We start from the raw sequence: 25,210 nt of genomic DNA, 5'->3' as shown, positions 1-25,210 counted from the left end.
ACGTCTAGAAACGCTGCTGAACCGTACTTCCTGTCTTCAAATGAACTTATCGTTTGTGAGACTCTGTGGTATTGATCTGGGGTTCCATGTTGACTCCTAAAACCAAATTGGTGCTCTGGGGTTAGGTTAGCGTCTTCTAGCACCGGCAAAAGCCTGGCCAAATATTCTTTCGAATATATTTCTCCGCACACTTCCATTGTGAGGGGAAGTGATGGAGCCTAATGATGCCATTATAGATCACCGTAAAACACGCAATTACACATGGAGGTAGACATTTTACAGTTGCTGCATCTATAGCATCGTAACTGGGACCTTTGGTTGTTTTTAAGCTGGACACTATGGCTTTAACTTCATCTTCCTGAATTGTTCGAATCGGCAGATCCATTTGACGGGGCGACTCTATGAATGATTTTGTATTAATGACATCCGTGGCAGAGCATAAGATAAACGACGTGAAAGTTCTCTGCAGATGTAGAGCAATAGTCTATACTTTTTCCTCGTTGGAGCGATACCAAGAGCCGGTTGAACTTATAATAGCTGGAATCCGTTTGGTAGGTCTCTTGAGGTATTTGGTGTTGTTCCAGAGATTGTGCTCCAACCCATTAGGCTCAGCGTGTCGAAGGTATTCTGCTAGAGCTTCATTTCGCAGTTCATAAATGAGGGTTTTCAAGTCTTTGTTTTCACGGTTAAGAGCAGCCTTGTCTCGTGGATTTCGTATTAGCTGCCAGACTCTTGTAGACGACGTTTTATTCTTAGTTGCTCTGTGATTTTTTCAAAGTGCAGGTGTCTGTCTCCTCTCGGTCTTTGTGGGTGCGCTGAGCTAAAGTGATGCGGAGCAGTGCAGAGGCTTGCCGCATCATGGATGCTGCGCGTGAACGTTTCCATGGGTATGTTCATTTTTAATAGTACAGCGCAGTTATCGGATAGCAGGTCTGGATCGTTCTCAATATGTATTAGATTTCTGTTTACCCCACAAGTCACTGCAAAATCTAGAACATCAGGTACTTTGTTTGCGTCCGTAGGCCAGTAGGTGGGATTTCCAGACGAAAGGGTGCATTGAATGAATGCAGGATAGAAGTGCATTACCTTTTGGATTACATAATCTAGATCCCCACCATGTGTGTTTTGCATTAAAATCCCCTCCAATTATCAACCTGCGTCCAATTTGTGTGAAAATTTGGGTAAACATATCTGTCGTTATGTTGTGCCTTGGTGGTGCGTAAGCTGCTGCCAGTACCAGACTTCCAGTTGGAGTGTCGATCGGCATTACGGCTGCTTGAAACCAATGCTCAAGAATAGGGGCACGCTCTGAGTATTTGATATTAGAATTTATGAGTACTGCTGCACCACCTCTCGCGTTGCCACTGGGATGGTTGACGTGAATTGTGTTATAGCCGTTGATTTTAAAGTAAGATCTGTCAGTGAAGTGAGTTTTTGCGACTAGTAATACGTCAATGTTGTTTCTTTTAATATACATTTCAACTTCAGGCCTACTCTTACATAGGCCGTTAGCATTCCAGAGTACCAGCTTCAGACCTATTTGCATAGAGAAGCTAGAATCGCGCTCATCATTTGCGTCATCTGCGCAAATTGTGCTTGCATGAGTTGCATCATTGACTGGATCTGGGCAACTAATGATTGATCTGACTTACTAGACGCGTGCTTTGATTTGTTAGCATGCCCACTTGCTATATTAGCGTAGCTGTAGGTTTCATTATTAGTTTGTGGGTTAATGTTCGTTTGACATGCCTAAAGGAGCAGGCCGAGCATCGTAATTACGTACTGTTTGCCTAGGTTTTCCCTGTTCCCGCATTTGTACAGCAGCTTTGTAAATCCTGCAACCCCTGTAGGAGGCGGTATGGCTGTCTCCGCATTGGGCGCATTTAGCTGGATCTTCGCGAGGTTTGGTGCAGTCAGAGGTTTTGTGGTTGCTACCACATTTGACACAACGATACGACTTGCGGCAATAGCTTTGAGTGTGGCCAAACTCTTGACACCTGTGGCCAAACTCTTTGACATCGAATATACAGATTTGTTGTTGGTGGCTAGTTCCAAATCGATGAAGAACATAGCAATCGGGGCCTTGGTGATGTGATTCTTGGCGTTGGTTATGTGGCAAACAGAGTGGCCAATTTTACTCAGTGCGTGTTTGATGTGATGTGTTTGTGTGCTGTGATGGAGGTTTCTTATGACTGCTTTCTTTAGCGTAAGCATTCTGACTATGCTTCTATAGTTTGCTTCACTGTTAACCATTATTCGGACTCGACCGTCCCGACCAGCTTTGTAGATATAGCCATCGCTACTAACAAGATCGGTTATGCTATTTTGCACTTCAATTATGTTGGCAACAGCTGGTATAAATATTGGCGGCGGCTTGGGTATAGGCGGAACGACTGGCGTTTGATTTGATGGTGAGGCAGCTTGGTTCGGGTCGATGTCCTGAGTAGCCAGCATAGCAAAGCTGTTGGATGAATTTATCTGAGAAGAGTCCGTCTTACCGGCCAGTGATAGCTTGGCTTTTGAGAGAGTAGGTTCAGATTATATATCGTCACTCTCCGTTATCGAGATCGTTAACGAGCGGCTTCTATTGTATCTGGCTAGTTTTCTTCTTTCGTTAATCGATGGGCTTCTTTCTTTACGTGTGGATGAAACTACTTGCCATGACACTGGGCTAGTGTCTCTGCCACACGCCACGCCTTCGTCACACATCTCACCCGGTGGTGACACCAAAAGGAGCTTTAAGAAAAGCCACTTGTTTTTGCGCATGCGCACCAGAACGGTTATTTATGTACTTGTTTGCGCAGGATCGCGCGATTTTATTAACCAATAGCAGCAGCGCACCGCTGACAAGAAAAGTTGTTGTATTCGAAAAGACTTTGAACAGAAGACAATGCTTGAGTAGGCACGTCAGCAAGAGGTCGATCGCGAAAACCTAGAAATGATTTGATTTCTTTTGACGTTTTTGGTATTTGGTATCAACAATAGCTTTGATTTTGTTTGGGTTTGGTTTTATGCCTTCCGTGGTAATTATATGCATAAGGAATTCTGTTTGCTTTTTCATAAACTCACATTTTTATACCAGCTACCCATAGAGTAGAAGGGTATTATAACTTTGTGTCGGCAGGAAATGTATGTAACAGGTAGAACGAGGCATCTCCGGCCCTATAAAGTATATATATTCTTGATCAGCGTCAACAGCCGAGACGATCTAGCCATGTCCGTCTGTCCGTATGAACACCTAGATCTCAGAGACTATAAGAGCTAGAGCTATAATTGTCGACAGCATTTGTTATTTTTGCACGCAGATCAAGTTGGCTTCTAATTTTTGCCACGCCCTCTTCCGCCCCCGAATATCAAAAAAATCGAGTAACAAGAGTAATTTTAAAGCTAGAATTGGTATATACAATAATAACTATAGTAGTTATGATTCCTGAAAATTTGTTTGCGATTAGATAAAAATTGTCGAAGTTATTAAAGAAATACTTTTGTATGGGCAAAAACGCCTACTTACTAATGGTCTGAGTTGCTTTGGCTGACAATCTGCAACTGTCCCACCGTTGTTGGGCCAAATTCCAATTTCTTGTAATATCAGCCCCTTGTTGGGTGCCAGAATTACTTGCAGCATGCCGCGCCGCCACACTGCTTTTTCCTACTTGCGTGTGCGGCTCCTTGATCATCATCACCAGCCGAGCGGGACCCTTTGAACCCTTAGCTCTTCCGGGATGTGGGGGTTGTTGCTGTCACTGATGATCGCTATGCTTGCGGTGAATTATTATAGAGTCCCTCATCAAATATGCATGGAACGATCCTCATGCGAATACAATAAAAGGCATACATGCCTAAAACAAAACCAAGGAAACTATGGCCAATTAAACAAACTAATTTGAAACTGAAAAGAAAACTCACAAGAAAAGTAGTGTACCTAAATGGAGAGGACGAAGGTGTTGATGTCCCTCTCCTTGTTCGCTACCCACCCAGCCATAGTCTTCTAATGTATTTTTAAGTGAAGACCCCAAACGCAGCTTTTATTTACCCCTTCTTATGCTCCCATGTCATCAGAAAAGAAAACTTAGTATTTCATCATCATTATAAAATTTAATTATTCAAGCAGAAATAAACGGAAATGTAGTATATTCATAATAATGAATAGTTATTTTAACAAAATGTATCCATTTGCCAAATAAACTAGGTTATAACTTAATATTATGCGAGAATGTGTACAAGTATATCGTATAAGTATGAGTGGCCGTAAATATGGATAAGAAAATCATTCAAGAATTTTTAATTTTTAATGTGTTTGGGCTACTGCATGCGAAATAGTATCTAAAATTTTATACATTTTATACTATTTTATTTTAGTTGTAATTAATTGTTCATTTCATTTTCATATTTCATGTTTCATGTTTTAGGTTTTTGCTCTCAATTGCAACGAGGTTTTAGAACAATTGAATTTGGTAGGTTTTAGCAAATAGCGCAAGTATGTAGAGAGCAAGTAGGTTTTAGAACAACTTCATTTGGTAGCGCAAGTAAGTCATGAGAGCAAGTTTTTAGAACATTCATTCGGTAGCGCAAGTAAGTAGGTTTTAGTATGAGAGCAAGTAGGTTTTAGAACAACTTCATTTGGTAGCGCAAGTAAGTCTGTATGTAGGTGAACAACTTCATTCGAGCGCAAGTATGTATGAGAGCAAGTTTTTAGAACAACTTCATTTGGTAGCGCAAGTAAGTCTGTATGAGAGCAAGTAGGTTTTAGAACAACTTCATTCGTACAGTTTTGTATTATTTTATTTCACTGAGCAGTTAAATATTATTGTGTGGTTTTATTTTTTAATGTTCACTGACTGTTATATATTTTGTATTTGTTTTGTTGTCATTTAAATACTATTGCAAAATACACTTGACAAAACATTTATTCTTATTTCTTTTCTCCGCGCCTGAAAAAGAAATCGCAATAGCGATACATGGCAATAAAATACGAATATTATGAAAAGGCAATCAGTTAACTCATTTCTGCTTTTTCTTTATTTTCGTCTTTATTATTCTGGACTAGGCAGATGAGTTACCTGATGCACTTGTCATTGCAAATCAAGGCAAATACATAACAAGAGATAGAATAATAAATGAAAAGAAAAGTGCGCAAGCCGTCGGCAATCACAGCGCGGCTACACTGGCCAACACAAAGGTGTTAACGATGTGGTAGCTAACGCCTTGCGACTTTCCTTTCTCACTCACCCAATTTTCCTCGATGAAGGCCTTCTCGACGATGTTGGTGTTGTTGGTTTTGTTTAAATTTTTTTTATTTTAAATTATTTTACCAATTCACGATTTGCACTTGATTGTTTTACGACACTTTGGTTTTTTACATTATTAGGCACAGAAAAAAAACAACAAAAATGTTCTGTCGAGTGTAGTTTTTTAATTTTTTTTTTTAATATTTTTACACACACACAATGTATATATTCACTGCTTCAGCGCCTTTTTTCTTGTTTTCTGCTCACGTTGTTCACCAACTTATTTAAGCTTTTAATTACTCTTTTTCTCACTATGCTCATATGATATTGGGCTTTCAGTATTTAAATGATTTTAACTGATATTCAGCCGCAATGTTGTTTGAGTTTTGAAAGCGATCTGCACTCGCTATGCACACACTTGCACTTCTATTTTTTTTACATTTGTTATTTTATTAATTATTTAATTTATTATTTATTTGTTGTCTGCTCCCTGCTGCTGCTGTCGGTCGTCGCCTTAGCCAGTTGGCTGGTAGCAAAGATTATTTTTTCCTCTGTATATATAAGTGGACACCTGATTTAAACAATTTTTATGAAATTTTTGCAACTAATTATTTTTTTCCTATTTTTATAATATTTACCTTGCCTGGACGGCACTTTGAAGTATTCTGCTAATGCCAGCTTTTTGGGGCAAAAGCGGCGGGGATGGACAAAATTATTTAAGATTAAATAATTGTTTTTCTTCTCTTGGCCACGAGGCCTTATTTCTTTTGATGTTCTGGGTGGATATACAGAATTTCTAGGGCGTCTGCTTCCTTTGCGATCTTGATTGAAAAGATCTAACCTTGATAGTGCAGATCTTAACCAGCCCAAGTGAGAGCGAAATTCACCAAATGGTGAATTTACATCTGTCACTTACAACGCTGTAACTCTCCACTGTCACCCACATATCTACGTACGCCTATGCGCGCCTAACTATTTAAATTCAAATCCTAACGTATTATTTATTTTTGGGGTTATTTTAAGTTTTTTAAATTTTATTGTTGTTTTTTATGTATGTATGTACTGTATGGGTCCATTACAAAACCAGATAATCTAACGAGGCTACGAGGCACGATTAGATGGAATTAGCTGCGTAAATCCTTGGCGTGATATGTGCCGATTTCTTTGCCTTGCAATGTTTCCAAGATATAGTATGCAGTACCTACTTTCTTCTTTATTCGACACTTGGTAAACTGTGAACCTAACTTTTGTTGAAATTGTTCGAGAAATTGCTCAAATAAAAGTTTCTTTTAAACACCTCTTGGCCTTCTTTAAAAGCAACTGGCTTTGCTCGCAAATTGTATTGCGTAGCGTTACGCTCATAAGCAGCACGACTATTTTGCTTAATATCCTCTCGCAACAATTGTATCTGATCCCTTGGATTCAGCAGGGGTGACTCTTCTAATACAGATAATTTTTTCAGTAACTTGTAATCACCAGCATGGTTGATCATATTAAATCCGAATAAAGCTTTATACGGCGAACAGCCAATCGCTTGATGTAAAGAGGATCGTAGAGCTGAAGAAATATGGGTCAAGTTTGTATCCCACTCTGTCTGATCAGTTCGAAGATACGAACGAACAGCTGCTAGCAAAGAGCGATTAACCCTCTCGGCAGCATTGCTTTGAGGCGAATATAAAGCAGTGCAAGTATGAATTATTCCAAACTTTGTTAAAAATGATTTAAATTCATTCGATTTGAATTGAGATCCATTGTCACTTACAATGATCTCAGGAACACCAAACTCTGCAAAGATTCGTTTTCCAAGAAATTCGTTAACAGCTGCTGTTGTGAATTTTTTAACGGACATAGCCAATGATATCGGCTGAAATGATCAAGGACGATGAGCAGCCCAATATGACCCTTCTTGCTTCGTGGATAAGGACCAAGTATGTCAATATATAACTTTTGAAAAGGCCTACACGATATACTTTGCTGACCCATTGGAGGTCGTAACGTCATATTTGGCGCTTTCGTTTCTTTGCAAACATCACATTCACGCACATATTCCCGTACTTGTTTAGATAGCCCTGGCCAATACAAGTGTCTTCGCAATCGTTCAATAGTTTTCTGCATTCCACCGTGAGAAGATACTACGCAATCATGCGCTTGCCGAATAGCTGCAACTCGTAGTGACTCCGGCACCCATAACTTCCAAACATCCATATCTTGAACTGCGTTTCCCGATGGGTGTTCGGTGCGAATGTAGACATATTTATCTACAGCCTTCAAATCAGGGAATTTCTCAGTATTCGCGTCCACTAAGTCTTTGAGTTCTACGTACTCAGCCTCAAGAAATGCTGGAGAATCTAAATCAATTTCTGGACCTATCCATTCGACGCTATCAATCTCTGCTTCACTAATTCTTGACAATGCATCTGGAACAACGTGATCCTTGCCTTTTCGATGCGAAATGGTAAACTTAAACGCTTGTAAACGAAGTATCCATCTAGCCAATCTGCCAGATACATTCTGCTGTCGCATTAGCCATAAGAGACTCGAATGATCCGTCACTACTTCGAATGGTTGTAGTTCGAGATAGCATCTAAATTTTTCAACGGCTAAAATTACTGCAAGACACTCTCTTTCTGTAACGCTGTAATTTCTTTGAGCTTTCGACAATTTTTTTGACATAAATGCCAGTGGCCGTTCCTCTCCTGTATCTGACAGTTGCACTAATACAGCACCAATACCATGATCGCTGGCATCGCAGTGTAGGAAAAATTTTCGAGAAAAATCTGCATTTTGCAGCACTGGAGCGGTAGTTAACAATGTCTTTAACTTATCCATTGCTTCCTGGGCTTCTAACGACCATTTAAAGCATTTTTTTGTTTTCAACACTTCGGTAATGGGACACGAAATTTCAGCAAAATCTTTAATGAATCTTCGGTACCAACCACAAACTCCGAGGAAACCTCGAACTTGCTTCAAGTTCTTGGGAGTAGGCCAGTTTAGTACACAAGATATTTTCTCTGGATCGGTTGCTACTCCCCCATTACTTATCACATATCCCAAGTAATTAACCTTTGTGACACAAAAGTGACTTTTAGAAACGTTCAACGTAAGGTTTGCCTTTCGAAATTGATCTGCTATGCGAATTAACACAGCAAGGTGAGATGAAAAATCTTCGGAAACGATAACGAGATCATCCAGATATCCGAAAACGCAATGGCGTAAATCGGGCGGGATTAAATCATCCATTAATCTCGACATTGTAGAAGGAGCATTGCAAAGACCAAAGGGCATGACGGTAAAGTGGTATAAAGATCGACCTGGAACAGTGAAAGCAGTCAACGGTTTCGCTTCTTCGGTAAGCTCTATCTGCCAATATGCATCTTTGAGATCTAGCTTAGAAATCAAATTAGCCTTTGGAAGTCGAGCGAAGATACCTTCAATGCTTTGCAACGGATAAGCATCCTTTCGGGTGGCCTCATTTAGCTTTCGAGCATCCAAGCATAATCGAACCTTGTTTGGCTTTACAACCATGCGCATTGGAGAGCTCCAAGCACTTTGCGATGGTTCAATTACCCCAAGCTGAAGCATGCGATCAATTTCTACGAACATCAACTTTTCAACTGCAGGACTCACTGGATAGTGACGCTGCTTCACTGGCTTACTATCACCAATTTCAATGTTATGTTTAATCAACGCCGTTCGACCCAATCCCTGTCTTTCAAAATTTGGAAATAACTCCTTTACTGCCTCCAATTGCTGTCGTTCTTGCATGGATAATGGATATGTATCATCAGCTTGATCCTGTTCTATCTCTTCCGACAAAATTGAGCTAATTACTCCTGGTGCGAGTTCAAATTCTCGCCAGAAATCTATTCCTAGTATTAATTTCTGAGCTATCGATGGAATAATGTAAAGATCTATCTGTCTTTCCTTGTCTTTATATTTCATTTGTACTTTCAAAATTCCATACACCTGGTGCACTTTAGCATCAGCTGTTCGAACTTGCGACTTTATTGGCTTAAAATTGGGATGATTTGAAAAATCCAACGCAGCCAAAGAATCACCAAGACAACTGATGTTTGCTCCAGTATCAAGCAAGCCAAGTTCGGAAAACTCTAAGAAAGAAACACTTGCATAACTACGACGGTCAATATTATTCTGAAAAATGGTTGACACCATCATAGCTTTCTTGCTTTTAAGAACCTTAAAATATTTTCGTTGACGAATAGTGTTTCGACGACTCTTCTTCCCTGTCCAGCAAAAATTCTCTCTCTAGCTATATAATAATCTCTTAATCTCTCATGATAAGGCTTAAAACTATTTTGTATTTCAGAACGAGTTAATGGATCAGCTTTTCGCTCTAAAATTCTAACCGTATTACTTTCTATATTCAACTTATCTCCTATTTCTGGGACATCCTTCCTGCATTGGATGCCCCCCTTTGCCGGTTTTCCTGCTTTTGTTTGCAGTTCTGGCAATTTGGCTTATATACTTGCGGAGCCCCGCATCCATAACAAAAAACTCTTCTTTCAGCCAAACAATTCTCCCAAATGTGGCCAGCAATATCGCAATTCCAGCATACTACTGGTGTTTTATGTTGTATGGCTGCTATCTCAACCTGTTTGTCACTCTCAGGATCTTCTTCGGGTTGCTCGTCATCCAGGGCGTATACTCGATATGCACTAGCTTTGACTTGCGGCTGACGTGCTCTACCTATATCCTGCAGAAAATGTTCACGTTTATGTACCAAACGACGAAGCTCGGAAATCGAAGAGATATCTTCAAACAGAAGTCTTTCTTTCATGTCAATCTGTAAGTTTCCCTGAATCATCTCTACCAGTTCGTCTTCTGCAAAACTAACAGATAATCTGTCCATCAGTTTGCAAACACTTTCATAAAACGCGTCGAAGGATTCACCTGGCTTTTGTTTACGTGATCGAATCTGTTCCCGTAATTCAGTTACTGATCTGCTCTCGCGATATTGATTTCTGAACGCTATGCAAAATTCTCGCCAGTTGAAAGTTTGGACACTCTTATGGTATCTCCAAAACCAACTATTTGCCTTTCCTATCAACAGCTGATGGATATTTCGACTTATTATTTCCAAGTCACCCTCAAAATGCTCGCGCGTTAGGATTTGTACTCTGTATAAGAATTCCTCAACAGATAATCCTTCTGCGGTACCATCAAATCGGACACCCCATTTCTGTAGAATGTCTGAGATTCTATGTGGCCCTAAATTCTGGATAAGATTAGTGGATCGGCTACTTCGTGGAGTAATCGGCGTTTCACGATGAGCTACGTGGCCATTTGGAGCACCTAGACTTCCCGAACCTGACATAGAGGACAAAACGCGAGTAACCGTTTCTCGGACAATGGACTCTACATCTATCTGAAAATTGGGTGGCGCTTGAGAATGAGTTGATCTTCGTTGTCTTGTTGGACGACCTCTTCTAGCGGGTGCATTCGGATTCCGATTTGCCTGTAATCTCACATTCGCTGGAGTACTACCAGGCGGAGGACAAATATCGTGAGATGGAGCGTCAATGGTGATCAGCGCTTCGGCTCCTTTTGGTGCCTGTGAATTCAAAGATTCCAACTGATGTGCTAACGATCGAGTAACCGGGCGATATCCAGTTGCAACCACTCGTTGCGTTGGATTTGCATCGTCACTTTTGGAGTTTGGAGAATGATTGCCAACAACTACTCTCCATTCTTTTGGTTGAACTGCTACTAAGCAGCTGGGACACTCTCTATGGACTTGCACTCGCGTTTCCAAACAACTTTTATGGAATACGTGGTGACAATTTGTAACAACACAAGGCTGTGTATTCAACATGATTTCCCGCAAATAATACAGATATTTGCAGCCGTACTATCATGTTGCTGATTCCGGTTGGACTCAAAACTATGTTCAAGTGGCATGTTTTTATTTTAAATAGTTATTTCTGATGACTTTCTTTTGGGAGACATAAGTAAGGGTAAATATATTGGCTTTCACTACTTATTCTTGTAACATATCTATCTTGTTAATGGGCTATTTCAACTACCAAAGGCTTCCTTTTCAAATGAACAACAACATCAAACTCGGCCAAAAGGACTTTTACGGACAATGAGACACACTTGCATCTAAAAACATTGTATTCCAGTAAAATACCTTTACAGCGAATCTTACGTAATTGTTCACAGAGAAAACCCTTGCTCATGAAAAGGCTATATAATTCGTATTGCTACACAAACTGAATAAATAAATTCAACCATTCTCTTGGTCGATGTATTCAAATGCTCAAATACTCGAGTTCCAAAGAGTAAGCAAAATTTAAATTCACCTTGAATGCAATTATAAAGCACAAATTCAATCGAAGACAAAGAGCTAATTAATTAATTTCAATTGTACGTGACCAATAAAATTCGATAAGTTAATGAAGAATTGAAACAAAACTGAAACAATTTTTTCCAATTCTCCACAACCTATGAAATCTTATTATAGTTCTTTGGTCAAGCTATCATCTGTATCACAAAAAAAAAATTTTATGAAACGGAAAGAGGAAAAAGAATTTGCTACGGTCGAGTTCAATCAGCATGTGCTAATACAGAATCGAATTCCAGTAGATTTCCAAATCCTTCAAGCTTCGTACAACTGCTATTAATCTGGGACCAGTGCTAATACTAGCAAATTAATGCCATAATAGCACCTGCCCCACGTTGGGCGCCAAAATTCCTGTAACAACTGTCCCACCGTTGTTGGGCCAAATCCAATTTCTTGTAATATCAGCCCCTTGTTGGGTGCCAGAATTACTTGCAGCATGCCGCGCCGCCACACTGCTTTTTCCTACTTGCGTGTGCGGCTCCTTGATCATCATCACCAGCCGAGCGGGACCCTTTGAACCCTTAGCTCTTCCGGGATGTGGGGGTTGTTGCTGTCACTGATGATCGCTATGCTTGCGGTGAATTATTATAGAGTCCCTCATCAAATATGCATGGAACGATCCTCATGCGAATACAATAAAAGGCATACATGCCTAAAACAAAACCAAGGACCAAACAAACTAATTTGAAACTGAAAAGAAAACTCACAAGAAAAGTAGTGTACCTAAATGGAGAGGACGAAGGTGTTGATGTCCCTCTCCTTGTTCGCTACCCACCCAGCCATAGTCTTCTAATGTATTTTTAAGTGAAGACCCCAAACGCAGCTTTTATTTACCCCTTCTTATGCTCCCATGTCATCAGAAAAGAAAACTTAGTATTTCATCATCATTATAAAATTTAATTATTCAAGCAGAAATAAACGGAAATGTAGTATATTCATAATAATGAATAGTTATTTTAACAAAATGTATCCATTTGCCAAATAAACTAGGTTATAACTTAATATTATGCGAGAATGTGTACAAATATATCGTATAAGTATGAGTGGCCGTAAATATGGATAAGAAAATCATTCAAAAATTTTTAATTTTTAATGTGTTTGGGCTACTGCATGCGAAATAGTATCTAAAATTTTATACATTTTATACTATTTTATTTTAGTTGTAATTAATTGTTCATTTCATTTTCATATTTCATGTTTCATGTTTTAGGTTTTGCTCTCAGCAACGAGGTTTTAGAACAATTGAATTTGGTAGAGCAAATACGTATGAGAGCAGTAGGTTTTAGAACAACTTCATTCGGTAGCGCAAGTAAGTCATGAGAGCAAGTAGGTTTTAGAACAACTTCATTTGGTAGCGCAAGTAAGTCTGTATGAGAGCAAGTAGGTTTTAGAACAACTTCATTTGGTAGCGCAAGTATGTATGAGAGCAAGTAGGTTTTAGAACAACTTCATTCAGCGCAAGTATGTTTTTAGAACAACTTCATTTGGTAGCGCAAGTAAGTCTGTATTCATTTGGTAGCGCAAGTAAGTCTGTATGAGAGCAAGTAGGTTTTATTCATTCATGGTAGCGCAAGTATGTATGAGAGCAAGTAGGTTTTAGAACAACTTCATTTGGTAGCGCAAGTAAGTCTGTATGATAGGTTTTAGTATTTGTTTTGTTGTCACTTTAAATATTATTGCACTGACTGTTATATATTTTGTATTTGTTTTTGTCATTTAAATACTATTGCACACTTGACAAAACATTTATTCTTATTTCTTTTCTCCGCGCCTGAAAAAGAAATCGCAATAGCGATACATGGCAATAAAATACGAATATTAATGAAAAGGCAATCAGTTAACTCATTTCTGCTTTTTCTTTATTTTCGTCTTTATTATTCTGGACTAGGCAGATGAGTTACCTGATGCACTTGTCATTGCAAATCAAGGCAAATACATAACAAGAGATAGAATAATAAATGAAAAGAAAAGTGCGCAAGCCGTCGGCAATCACAGCGCGGCTACACTGGCCAACACAAAGGTGTTAACGATGTGGTAGCTAACGCCTTGCGACTTTCCTTTCTCACTCACCCAATTTTCCTCGATGAAGGCCTTCTCGACGATGTTGGTGTTGTTGGTTTTGTTTAAATTTTTTTTATTTTAAATTATTTTACCAATTCACGATTTGCACTTGATTGTTTTACGACACTTTGGTTTTTTTACATTATTAGGCACAGAAAAAACAACAAAAATGTTCTGTCGAGTGTAGTTTTTTTTAATTTTTTTTTTCACTTAACTTAATATTTTTACACACACACAATGTATATTTCACTGCTTCAGCGCCTTTTTTTTCTTGTTTTCTGCTCACGTTGTTCACCAACTTATTTAAGCTTTTAATTACTCTTTTTCTCACTATGCTCATATGATATTGGGCTTTCAGTATTTAAATGATTTTAACTGATATTCAGCCGCAATGTTGTTTGAGTTTTGAAAGCGATCTGCACTCGCTATGCACACACTTGCACTTCTATTTTTTTTACATTTGTTATTTTATTAATTATTTAATTTATTATTTATTTGTTGTCTGCTCCCTGCTGCTGCTGTCGGTCGTCGCCTTAGCCAGTTGGCTGGTAGCAAAGATTATTTTTTCCTCTGTATATATAAGTGGACACCTGATTTAAACAATTTTTATGAAATTTTTGCAACTAATTATTTTTTTCCTATTTTTATAATATTTACCTTGCCTGGACGGCACTTTGAAGTATTCTGCTAATGCCAGCTTTTTGGGGCAAAAGCGGCGGGGATGGACAAAATTATTTAAGATTAAATAATTTTTTTCTTCTCTTGGCCACGAGGCCTTATTTCTTTTGATGTTCTGGGTGGATATACAGAATTTCTAGGGCGTCTGCTTCCTTTGCGATCTTGATTGAAAAAGATCTAACCTTGATAGTGCAGATCTTAACCAGCCCAAGTGAGAGCGAAATTCACCAAATGGTGAATTTACATCTGTCACTTACAACGCTGTAACTCTCCACTGTCACCCACATATCTACGTACGCCTATGCGCGCCTAACTATTTAAATTCAAATCCTAACGTATTATTTAAAAGGGCGCACTCTCTCGCTCCGTCTGCGTTACCGACAGCGCAAAGCGAGGTAAGCGATAAATGTGTTTCCCCCCTTCCTTGCTTTGCCTCGCCCCAACTGCACACATGTCTGGCCACGGTAACTAGCACAGTGACGTCAGTTGCAACTGTAAATGCAATGACGACAACAGCAACATCAGTTTCGTCTGTATACCCGATACCGTCGATCGTTCCACCTGCTGTGTCAGCTGAGTTTGCACTGACAAACGCACCAAGTAACAAGCAAGGTTCGACCATACAGACTGGCATGGATCGCTACGTAAACATTAAAAGAAAACAAAGTCCACAGGGCTCGAAAATGGGTAACGTTGCAAAAATCAATCGGGCTTCCTCCGATCAAGGAACTATTCAGAACCCTAATACAGCAAATAGATTTGAAATTTTGGCTGACATCTCCAACGAAATGCCTTCTACAGTCACGGATGCGGACAAAAGCAAAGCGAAGCCGCCTCCGCTATACATCCGAGAGAAAAATTCTAACAACCTTGTGAACACAATTATCGATCTTATTGGTAAAGATAGCTTCCATGTAATCCCCTTGACTAAAGGAGACATTCATGAAACCAAGGTCCAAGTGAAAAGCGAAGAAAACTTCAGAAAATTGACGGAGCTCCTAAACGCCAAGAAAAAGTTACTACACTTATCAGCTAAAAGTAGCAAAAGGACAACAAGTGGTCATAAAAGGCATCGAACCAGATGTTAACACTACTGAAGTAGAACAGGCACTAAAAGATAAAGGTTTCAACGTAAAAACCGTTATAAATATCCGCAATAGAAACAAGCAACCGCAACCTCTCTTCAAAGTGGAACTCGTTCCTGACTCCAAGGCCCTCAAGAAAAACGAAGTACATCCCATCTACAAAATTCAGTTCTTACTGCATCGCAGAATTACAGTCGAAGAGCCGCACAAACGTAATGGCCCGGTCCAGTGCGCAAATTGCCAAGAATACGGACACACTAAATCTTACTGCACACTCCGCTCTGTATGCGTAGCTTGCGGAGGACTGCATACATCTGCTGAATGTAAAGCACAAAAGGACCCAACCACTAAAAAATGTAGTAACTGTGGAGGAAACCACACCGCAAACTATAGAGGCTGTCCAGTATACAAGGAGTTAAAAAGTCGTGTCAACCATAAAGTCTTAACAACGCGATCCCACAACGCACCATTAATACCCTCCAAACTCACGCCTGAAGTTTTCTTTTCGTCAGCAGCCAGGTCATCACTCGGTTGTTCCAACGTAACAAAAAACGTAAGCTTTGCAAGCGTTATAAAATCGAATCAGGCGAGCCCTGCTTGCAATGACCAATCACCACCTACAGTCCCTTACCAACCCGTAGAGCACAAAGAATATAAAATGGAAACGATGATTCTCAGACTGCAACAAAGCATGGAGGAATTCATTGCTTATTGAACTCCCACTATGTGCTGTTGGTACCATATGCCAACTCTTCAACGCGATGACAAGAATCGGCTGCTTCCCGAAGAGGTGGAAAAAGTCAATCATCATAATGATACCAAAGCCAGGAAAAGACCACACTCTCACCTCCTCATACAGACCAATAAGCCTACTTTCGTGTTTATCAAAACTCTTTGAGAAATGCCTTTTAACCCGTATCATACCATACTTAAGAAGACAAAATAGTATCCCAGCACATCAATTCGGTTTTCGCGAAAAGCATGGAACTATCGAACAGGTGAACCGCATAACATCAGAAATTCGAACAGCATTCGAGAATAGGGAGTACTGCACTGCGGTATTTTTGGACGTCTCTCAAGCATTCGACAGAGTATGGCTTGACGGCCTAATGCACAAAATCAAAATAATGCTCCCTAATAGCACGCATAAACTCTTGAAGTCATATCTTTACAACAGGATATTTGTAGTGAGATGCAATACCGTCATGTCAGCTGAACATAATATCGAAGCTGGTGTTCCTCAAGGCAGCGTTCTCGGGCCGACTCTATATCTACTCTACACTTCTGATATCCCTACGAGTAGACAACTGACTATGTCTACGTTTGCCGACGACACCGCGATCCTTAGCCGATCTAAATTTCCACAACAAGCTTCAGCGCAACTTGCGACCCATCTAGACGCTGTAGAGAAATGGCTCTCAGACTGGCGTATAAAAGTAAATGAGCAAAAATGTAAACACGTAACTTTTACCTTAAATAGACGAAATTGCCCCAACCTTACACTAAACAACACCGTGCTTCCCCAATCAGATGAAGTAACGTATCTTGGCGTACATCTCGACAGACGGCTCACCTGGCGCACGCACATTGAAGCTAAAAGAACTCACCTAAGGCTGAAGGCAAACAGTCTGCATTGGCTTATAAACTCCCGCTCCCCCCTTAGTCTGGATTACAAGGTCCTGCTCTATAACTCCGTTCTGAAACCAATCTGGACTTATGGCTTTCAGTTGTGGGGGAGCGCCAGCAACAGCAACGTAGAGATCGTGCAGAGAGCCCAAGCAAAGATCCTTAGAACTATCACCGGGGCACCGTGGTACGTTCGGAGTGAAAACATTCAGAGAGACTTGAATATACTTCCCGTCCGAGATGAAATAGTACAACACATGGAAAATTACTACATCAAGCTGTCGAACCATCCAAATCACCTTGCTAGAGCACTAACATTAGTATGCAGCCGTTCCCGCCTTCGTCGTAACGACCGTCCCATCCAGCGACAATTACTAGGACCGCCTACCATAAATACAGTTTAAGAAACTGTTAGAATAATGTAGTATTTTTAAGATTTAAACACATTTTGTTAGTCTCGTAAGAGAAGATTCAAAATATAAAACATACAGTAATAAAAAAAAAAAAAAAAAAAATTTATTTTTGGGGTTATTTTAAGTTTTTTAAATTTTATTGTTGTTTTTTTTTATGTATGTATGTACTGTATGGGTCCATTACACAATAAAAATAAAATAACTCATATTAGTATTCTTAATTAATTAAAATAAAAACTCAAACAGTTAACATTCATATTCTTTTCCATATTTTTGTGGATAGCATTTTGTTTGACGGGTTGAACTTGACGCTGCCGCCTAGTTTTTTTAATTCCTTCTCTTGCAGCCATAAATCGTTATATCGTTACTTCGCGACAGAAATAACATAAACTTATCGAACTCAGCTACGAAAATGACGAAGACGCGCATAACATGTAGGCGTTTAAGAAAGAGAAAAACGGGAATCCCCTGATCATACTAGGGCCAAGTTCACGGCCATCTAGCGGTGAGCCCCTTGAGATGTTCGACTCGGCCGTGGAGAGTTTTGGGAGAGGGAGACTGGGAGCACTGCACAGTGGTTGCGCCCGTAGGCCATAAATCGAAAAATCGACTTAAAAATAATTGGCCAAAATGTAAAGAATTTGTCTCTAAATTGTCCACATTTTGTCTAGGTAGTTTTTCCGGAAATCTAACGGGACATTCTAAAAATAGAATGCAAAGTGTGAACATGTCTGCGTTTAGTGAGCTTTTTGTCAAAACAAAAGTGAAGTTCAAAGTGGTCGGACGTTCGCAAAAATTCATCAAATTTAATTATTTAAAATGCATTTTAACATTGGAGGTATTAACTTTAATAAATTGATTTTATGAAATTTATCTGACTAATTAAATTTTCTTTGTGTATTTTAGATCGATTAACCCTTTTTGGTCTATTTTGTGAAAGTCTTTTACATGTTTAGTTAAAGTTTTAGTTGTGATCCCACGAAATCCCACAAATACAATATGTATGTTAATGTATTCGTCTGACTTTTAGGGTGCTATATGCCTAAAATCAGCTGCAGAAAGTTTATATAATCGGAAAAATACTCATGCCATCTAGCTTTTGCCAAGGGAAAGTTTTTCCTTAGTGTGCTTTTGTTTTGTAATGTTTTTTGTTGTTGTTGGCGCATTTGATAATTATTAGTTAAGAGCATGAAGTACCAAATGAAATTGTTAGAATTAGGGCGAAGCGAGAGCGCAATAAAGCTTTCGTTTGTTGCTCTCTGAGCGAATTCACCTCGCTTCGCCACTCTAGTTAAGTTAGGCTTAATGTAACTTAGCATAGAATTATAAACATAGTTGAAATCGAATACTCTACAGCGCGTCATCACTCTTTTCGTTTTTCGTTGTACCAACAACAATTAGGTCCAGTCTTTGTTCGCGAATAAAGCGGAAAATATAATATTGCAAAAACTCTTGTAATTTTTCATGGCGCCCCCGGGTGGACACTAATTGTTGTTGAACGCGAGTGATTGAAAAATAGAAAACAAAACAAAACACATTCGCGCCGGTCGCAAATATAATAAAATATAAACAATCAATTGTCTTGTGCCAGTGCTGTGATCTCCTTGTGTTTGTCATCGGTGGATTTTTCGGCATCATCGCTGGAGGATACCCTGCACCAAGCAGAACACACAGAGGAAAGTGGCTGGGATCATTAAAGATCGCCAATTCCAGGTACTGTGCGAAAAATTGGAAGCGAAAAACTGAATTGGTTGCCAAGTTGCAAAATTCTAGTGACGCTTTCAATTCTTGGCACATACGTAATAGTAGAGCATTTGTTTTTAAATTTTATATTTTAATTTAAAAAAAGTGAACCGCTTAGGCAGAATATTGTTTTTGTTTTCTAAGTGAAAGTGACTAGGGGAAATTCTTATTTCCATTGCATCGAACTTATTCTCTTAGTTCGTTGCAATTTTCGCTTTCGTCGCCCCCTTTGTCACCAGATTCGTAGCCGCTGTAAGTTGTGTGCTGTTGCTAAGCGCACATACGTATATACATACATATATACCCACAAGCCAACACTGCACCGGTGCATTTCGGCTCCGTGTTGTTGTTGCTTGCATTTTCGTTTTCGTTTCGCGCGCTTAGAAACAGCGCACATACACACATACATACGTTAGCAAGCCAGCATCTGCACAGTGCATTGCGCTCTGTAGTCTGTGTTGTTGCTTGCACTTTTCGTTGTCGCGCGCTTTGCAGCGCTTAGAACTCGCTCCCCTACATTCGTTGGTTGAGCATATCAGTGCGATATCTTGTTTGCTCCCTCGAATTGTGTACTCCCCTATTATTGTCCGAGAAAGCTTAGTGGTTAGCTTAGGACAATTTAAAAATAATAATAATAATAAAAAAAAAAATTAAGTAAAAATAAAAGAATAGTTCAAAATAATAATTCAGAAAAAAAAAATAATAATTTTTTTTTTTTTAATTTTCTTTTTCGTTGTTGTTGTTGGAAGCAACAAGATTTATTTTGTATTTTATTTTTATATTTTTTTTGTCGTCTCCTCTAATAACTTAAATAAAAAATGAATTCGAAAGAAACTCTTGAAGGCTCTAAAAAGAAACTTGCTATTTGCGTGAAGAGCATTTGCAGAGTTAATAATCAAATTCTCGATGACACGATCGGTCGAGATTTGACAGAGCTAGAGTGCAGGCTTGAGATGTTGTCGTCGCATATTGAAAATGCTCTCAAATATCAAAGCAGAATTGAGACATTTGACGAATATGACGATTACCGGTGCGAGTTAGAAGAGATTTGCATTACTGCAAAGGCAAGGCTGAAGGCGATGGTGAAATCGTTGACCGATACTTTATCCGCCAATATATCGATTCAGCCGATTGCCGCTCCTCGTACCCGTCTGCCAAAACTCTCATTGCCAAAGTTCAGCGGAAAGTATTCCGAATTTAAAAATTTCATAAGTTTGTTTGAGACTCTTGTTGACAAGGACCATTCAATTCCGCGCATTGAGAAATTCAATCATCTCATTTCTTGTCTCTCTGGTGAGGCTCTTGGAACGGTGAGAGCGTTTCAAGTCACCGAGGACAACTATGAGAAAGCAATGGCGAGTTTGAAGAGAGTGTATGACAATGATTGTCTGATATTTAATGAAAATATCACTGCTCTTTTCAATTTGCCAAAGATTTCGCAGCCCTCCGCTTCAGCGTTGCGAAACTTGATTGACACTGTCTCTGCGATATACGGATCTTTGTTGTCGATAGGTGATGATAAGAAGATTGCAAATGCAATCCTTATTCACCTGGTCATGCACAAAGTTGATGCAATGACAAAGAAGAAGTGGGATGAGCAGCTAGATTACACGAAAATTCCATTATGGAGTGAGTGTGAAACTGTGCTTAATCGTCGATATCAGCACTTGTCAGCTGAGAATTCGACAAAGTCCGATAGTCAAGCCGTTTCCACTAAACAGCTTAATAAAAGCTCGTTTTCGTGTACGACGCTCAAAGATAAGATTGATCAAAAGACCCAAATATGCGAATATTGCAATTCCGAAGATCATTCCATCGTGAGTTGCTCGATGTTTGCTGCCTTGGCAGTTAAACAGAGATTCGACTACGCGAAATCAACTGCATTATGCATAAATTGTCTTCGGAAGGGTCACACTGTCGCCAAATGTAAGGCAAAAAAGTGTCGTGTGTGCAGCCGTTCACATCATACGTTGCTGCACATATATTCTGCGACTACAAATAGTAGAGCGTTACCACCCCCGAGTCTCTCCGCTGTTGAGCCTGATCGTCCATCCACTTCACATGCGATGCATGCGGCCGTATCAGATAAAGTGATCCTGGCCACAGCAGTCATCAAAATAAAGACGAATTCAGGCGATTTCGTCTTAGCCCGAGCTTTGCTGGACTCTGGGTCACAAATTAATTTTGTGACTGAGGAACTAGCTCAGCGGCTGCATTTGCGTAGAGAAGACTCGTGCATCAGCTTGCTTGGCATTGGTGAATCCAATTCTCAAGTTAAGAAAAAGATACACACTGTGGTGAAGTCGCGAGTTGGCTGCAATGAATACGCGATCGATTTATGGATCCTCAAATCGATCTCAGGTTATCAGCCAGATCACACTGTAAATGTCAGTGGCTGGAAGATACCTGACAATATTCAGCTAGCGGATCCCTATTTCTTCAAACCGCAGAAAATTGATCTTCTTATCGGCGCTGAAACATTCTTTGACCTATTGTCCGTTGGCCAAATCAAGCAAGGTCCAGAGTGTCCAATCCTCCAAAAGACAAGCCTTGGGTGGATTGTCTCGGGGCGGTACACTCCTGGTGAAAAATCTCACCAGAAGATGACTGTCAATCTGAGCTATCAGGAAGAAAGTTTGAGCTCGATTGACAAGACCTTGCTGAAGTTTTGACTGTCGAAGATGTGCGCTCTCCCTCCAAAGTCCTTTCCGCTGAACAACAAAGTTGTGAAGATCATTTCACAAATAATGTGAGAAGATTGCCGTCTGGTCGTTTCGAAGTAAGACTGCCGTTTAAATCAGATTCGCACCAGCTTGGGTGCTCATTTGAAGTTGCTAAACGGCGGTTTTTGTCGCTTGAAAAACGCTTAACTCGAGATCCCGAGTTAAAGCGAATGTACTTGGAATTTATGGAAGAATATGTAGAGATGGGCCACATGTCCGAAGTGAGTCACATCCTTCCAAGTACACCACACTATGTTATTCCGCACCAATGTGTACTACGGCCCCAAAGCACTTCGACAAATCTGAGGGTCGTATTTGATGCTTCGTGTCGCACTTCGACACATAAGGCGTTGAATGACATTCTTATGGTCGGGCCGACCATTGAAGAAGAGCTGTTTTCGACTCTGCTTCGTTTTCGATTGCATAAATATGCATTAACGGCCGACATCAAAAGATGTACCGCCAAGTTATGGTGCACGAGGCAGATCGAAACTATCAGCTCATAGTGTGGAGGAAAGATCCATCAGACTCGTTGAGATTATTCAAATTAAATACTGTAAAATATGGCACTGCGCCAGCGCCATTCTTGGCCATACGGTGTTTGATCCAGCTGAGCGAGATTGCGAAATCCTCGCACCCCATGGCAGCTGAGGTTATCAGGCAAGACTTCTACGTTGACGATATGTTGACTGGTGCCGCATGCGTCGAGGACCTGAAGACAATTAAGTCTGAAGTGTCGCAGATACTGCTAGAGCAGGTTTTGAACTTGCGAAGTGGTTCTCGAATGCTCCTGGGTTCTCCGCATCAGACAGTACACCAAAGCCGATAACGATCTCCGAGACTGACGCAACCAAGACTCTAGGTGTGATTTGGTTGCCAAATGAAGACGTGTTCCAATTCCGGATCGACGATTCATTCATGGGTCTTAAAGCGACAAAACGGAACATTCTCTCGGTGACATCGCGGTTATTCGATCCGCTTGGCCTATTGAGTCCCTTAATTATAAAAGCAAAGATACTGCGTCAAGAGCTCTGGCTTCAAAAGTTGGAGTGGGACGAATCCATACCATTGAGTTTGGATACATCGTGGCAGCAATTGAAGTCAAATTTGACACAATTGCAAAACATAAAAGTGCCACGATATTTGTTCACAGAGCCTACGTCACCGATAGAGATACATGGCTTCGCCGACGCCTCAATAAGAGCGTATGGGGCGTGTATTTACGTTCGTACGCAAACTGCAGAAGGTTGTAAAGTATCATTACTAACCTCAAAATCAAAAGTAGCGCCCCTCAAGACTAAGACTCTTCCTAGACTTGAGTTGTGTGCAGCTCACCTTCTTGCAGAACTCTGCCACCGCATCCGAAGGCTGATCCGATCTCCAATTGAACGGACGGTTCTTTGGTCAGATTCGGAAGTCACTCTTCATTGATCCGGTCACATCCTTCCACTCTCGCGACATTCGTGTCGAATCGAATGGCCGAGATTCAAGAGTGGTCAGAGAGCGTGGAATGGCGTCATGTTCCAACTAAGCAGAACCCCGCAGACATTGTATCGAGAGGTTGCGATGTGACTGAACTGTGCGCGTCAATGTGGTTTAGTGGTCCGTCATTCTTGATGGAACCACACGACGCATGGCCAGTTAACCACCATTTCGTCTCTGAAGAGACGCGCAATTTGAAGTGCGCAAAACAGCTGTTGGACTGACAGCTATAGTGGTAAAGTCAGATCTAGTGGACTCGATCGAAAGTTTTTCGTCGCACACAAGTCTGTTGAGAGTGTTCGCTTATGTGTTCCGTGACCAACTGTCACGCTGGCCCAAGAGCGCTCGTGAGCATTCTTAGAGAACGACTTTGGTTAGTCAATGCTCAAGAGCTTTGTCGTCAGACAGTACGATCATGCATCCGTTGCTTTAAATGCAAACCTCGGCTGCTTACGCAAATAATGGGAAATTTGCCTGCTGATCGACTCCGAGCGCTCCGCCCATTTTCAATTTGTGGCGTAGATTTTTGTGGCCCGGTTGAGACAACCTATAGGATTCGCGGAAAGCCGCCGTACAAGTCGTACATAGCTTTGTTCGTCTGTTTTGCGTCAAAAGCGGTTCACTTAGAAATTGTATCCGATCTATCATCTAATGCATTTCTAATGGCTTTCCAAAGGTTTGTTGGTCGAAGAGGATGCCCGAGCCGAGTCCATTGCGACAACGCGACGAACTTCGTCGGAGCAAGTCGCCATCTGGAGGAGCTAAGGAAGCGAGTCGAGGCCGAGGAGAACGCAGTTCGCGACTTCGCATCAAGAAGCGGATGCGAATTTGCGTTCATACCGCCGAGGGCTCCTCACTTCGGAGGACTATGGGAGGCAGGTGTGAAGTCTGCAAAGCACCTAGTCCTACGGACGGTGGGCAACGCCCTGCTCACGGCCGAGGAGCTGCAGACAGTGGTCGTGGCGGTCGAGGCGGTGCTCAACTCCCGCCCGCTAGGAGCCGTAAGCAACGACCCCAACGACGGCGAGGCACTAACTCCAGGGCATCTACTGGTGGGCGGTCCACTGGTGGCACCGGCAGCATCGCGGACCCCGGACCAGGAGGGTCTGAGTTGCTTAAGGCGATGGCGAGCTGTCTCGTCGCTCAAGCGAGCGTTCTGGCAGCGATGGTCCCGGGAGTATGTGCTGGGCCTGCAGGCACGGGCCAAGTGGGACCGGTTGCAGCCAAATCTGCGAATCGGAGAGCTCGTCGTCGTCGCAGAGGACAATCAGCCGCCGATGCAGTGGATGGTGGGGCGAGCCGTGGCGGTATACCCGGGAGCGGACGGGGCGGTGCGCGTCGCAGACGTGCGAACCAGCACAGGAGGGCTGTTTAAACGGCCAATACACAAATTGGCGCCTCTGCCAATCGAATGAAGGCACAGCCGTTCATCGGGGCCGGTGTTGGCGCATTTGATAATTATTAGTTAAGAGCATGAATTACCAAATGAAATTGTTAGAATTAGGGCGAAGCGAGAGCGCAATAAAGCTTTCGTTTGTTGCTCTCTGAGCGAATTCGCCTCGCTTCGCCACTCTAGTTAAGTTAGGCTTAATGTAACTTAGCATAGAATTATAAACATAGTTGAAATCGAACACTCTACAGCGCGTCATCACTCTTTTCGTTTTTCGTTGTACCAACAACAATTAGGTCCAGTCTTTGTTCGCGAATAAAGCGGAAAATATAATATTGCAAAAACTCTTGTAATTTTTCAATATTTATTTATTTATTTAATTGAAATTCACTTTTTAGGAGATTCCCATAAGTATGT

General features: G+C 40.9%; 1 protein-coding gene across 1 annotated transcript; it reads left to right on the top strand.

The window, feature by feature from the left end:
- The first annotated feature begins 7,082 nt into the window (after positions 1 to 7,082).
- LOC132797572 (uncharacterized) lies at positions 7,083 to 24,818 on the top strand. The gene is made up of 5 exons (XM_060809333.1): positions 7,083 to 7,156; positions 9,858 to 10,034; positions 17,080 to 17,362; positions 18,975 to 19,168; positions 24,080 to 24,818. The coding sequence occupies exons 1-5, from the start codon at positions 7,083 to 7,085 to the stop codon at positions 24,816 to 24,818; spliced, it is 1,467 nt and encodes a 488-aa protein (XP_060665316.1).
- Positions 24,819 to 25,210: the final 392 nt, after the last annotated feature.

Source organism: Drosophila nasuta, unplaced genomic scaffold, assembly GCF_023558535.2.
Source record: "Drosophila nasuta strain 15112-1781.00 unplaced genomic scaffold, ASM2355853v1 ctg14_pilon, whole genome shotgun sequence".
NCBI classification, from domain to species: domain Eukaryota; kingdom Metazoa; phylum Arthropoda; class Insecta; order Diptera; family Drosophilidae; genus Drosophila; species Drosophila nasuta.
This window is presented reverse-complemented; position numbering and strand designations above follow the sequence as displayed.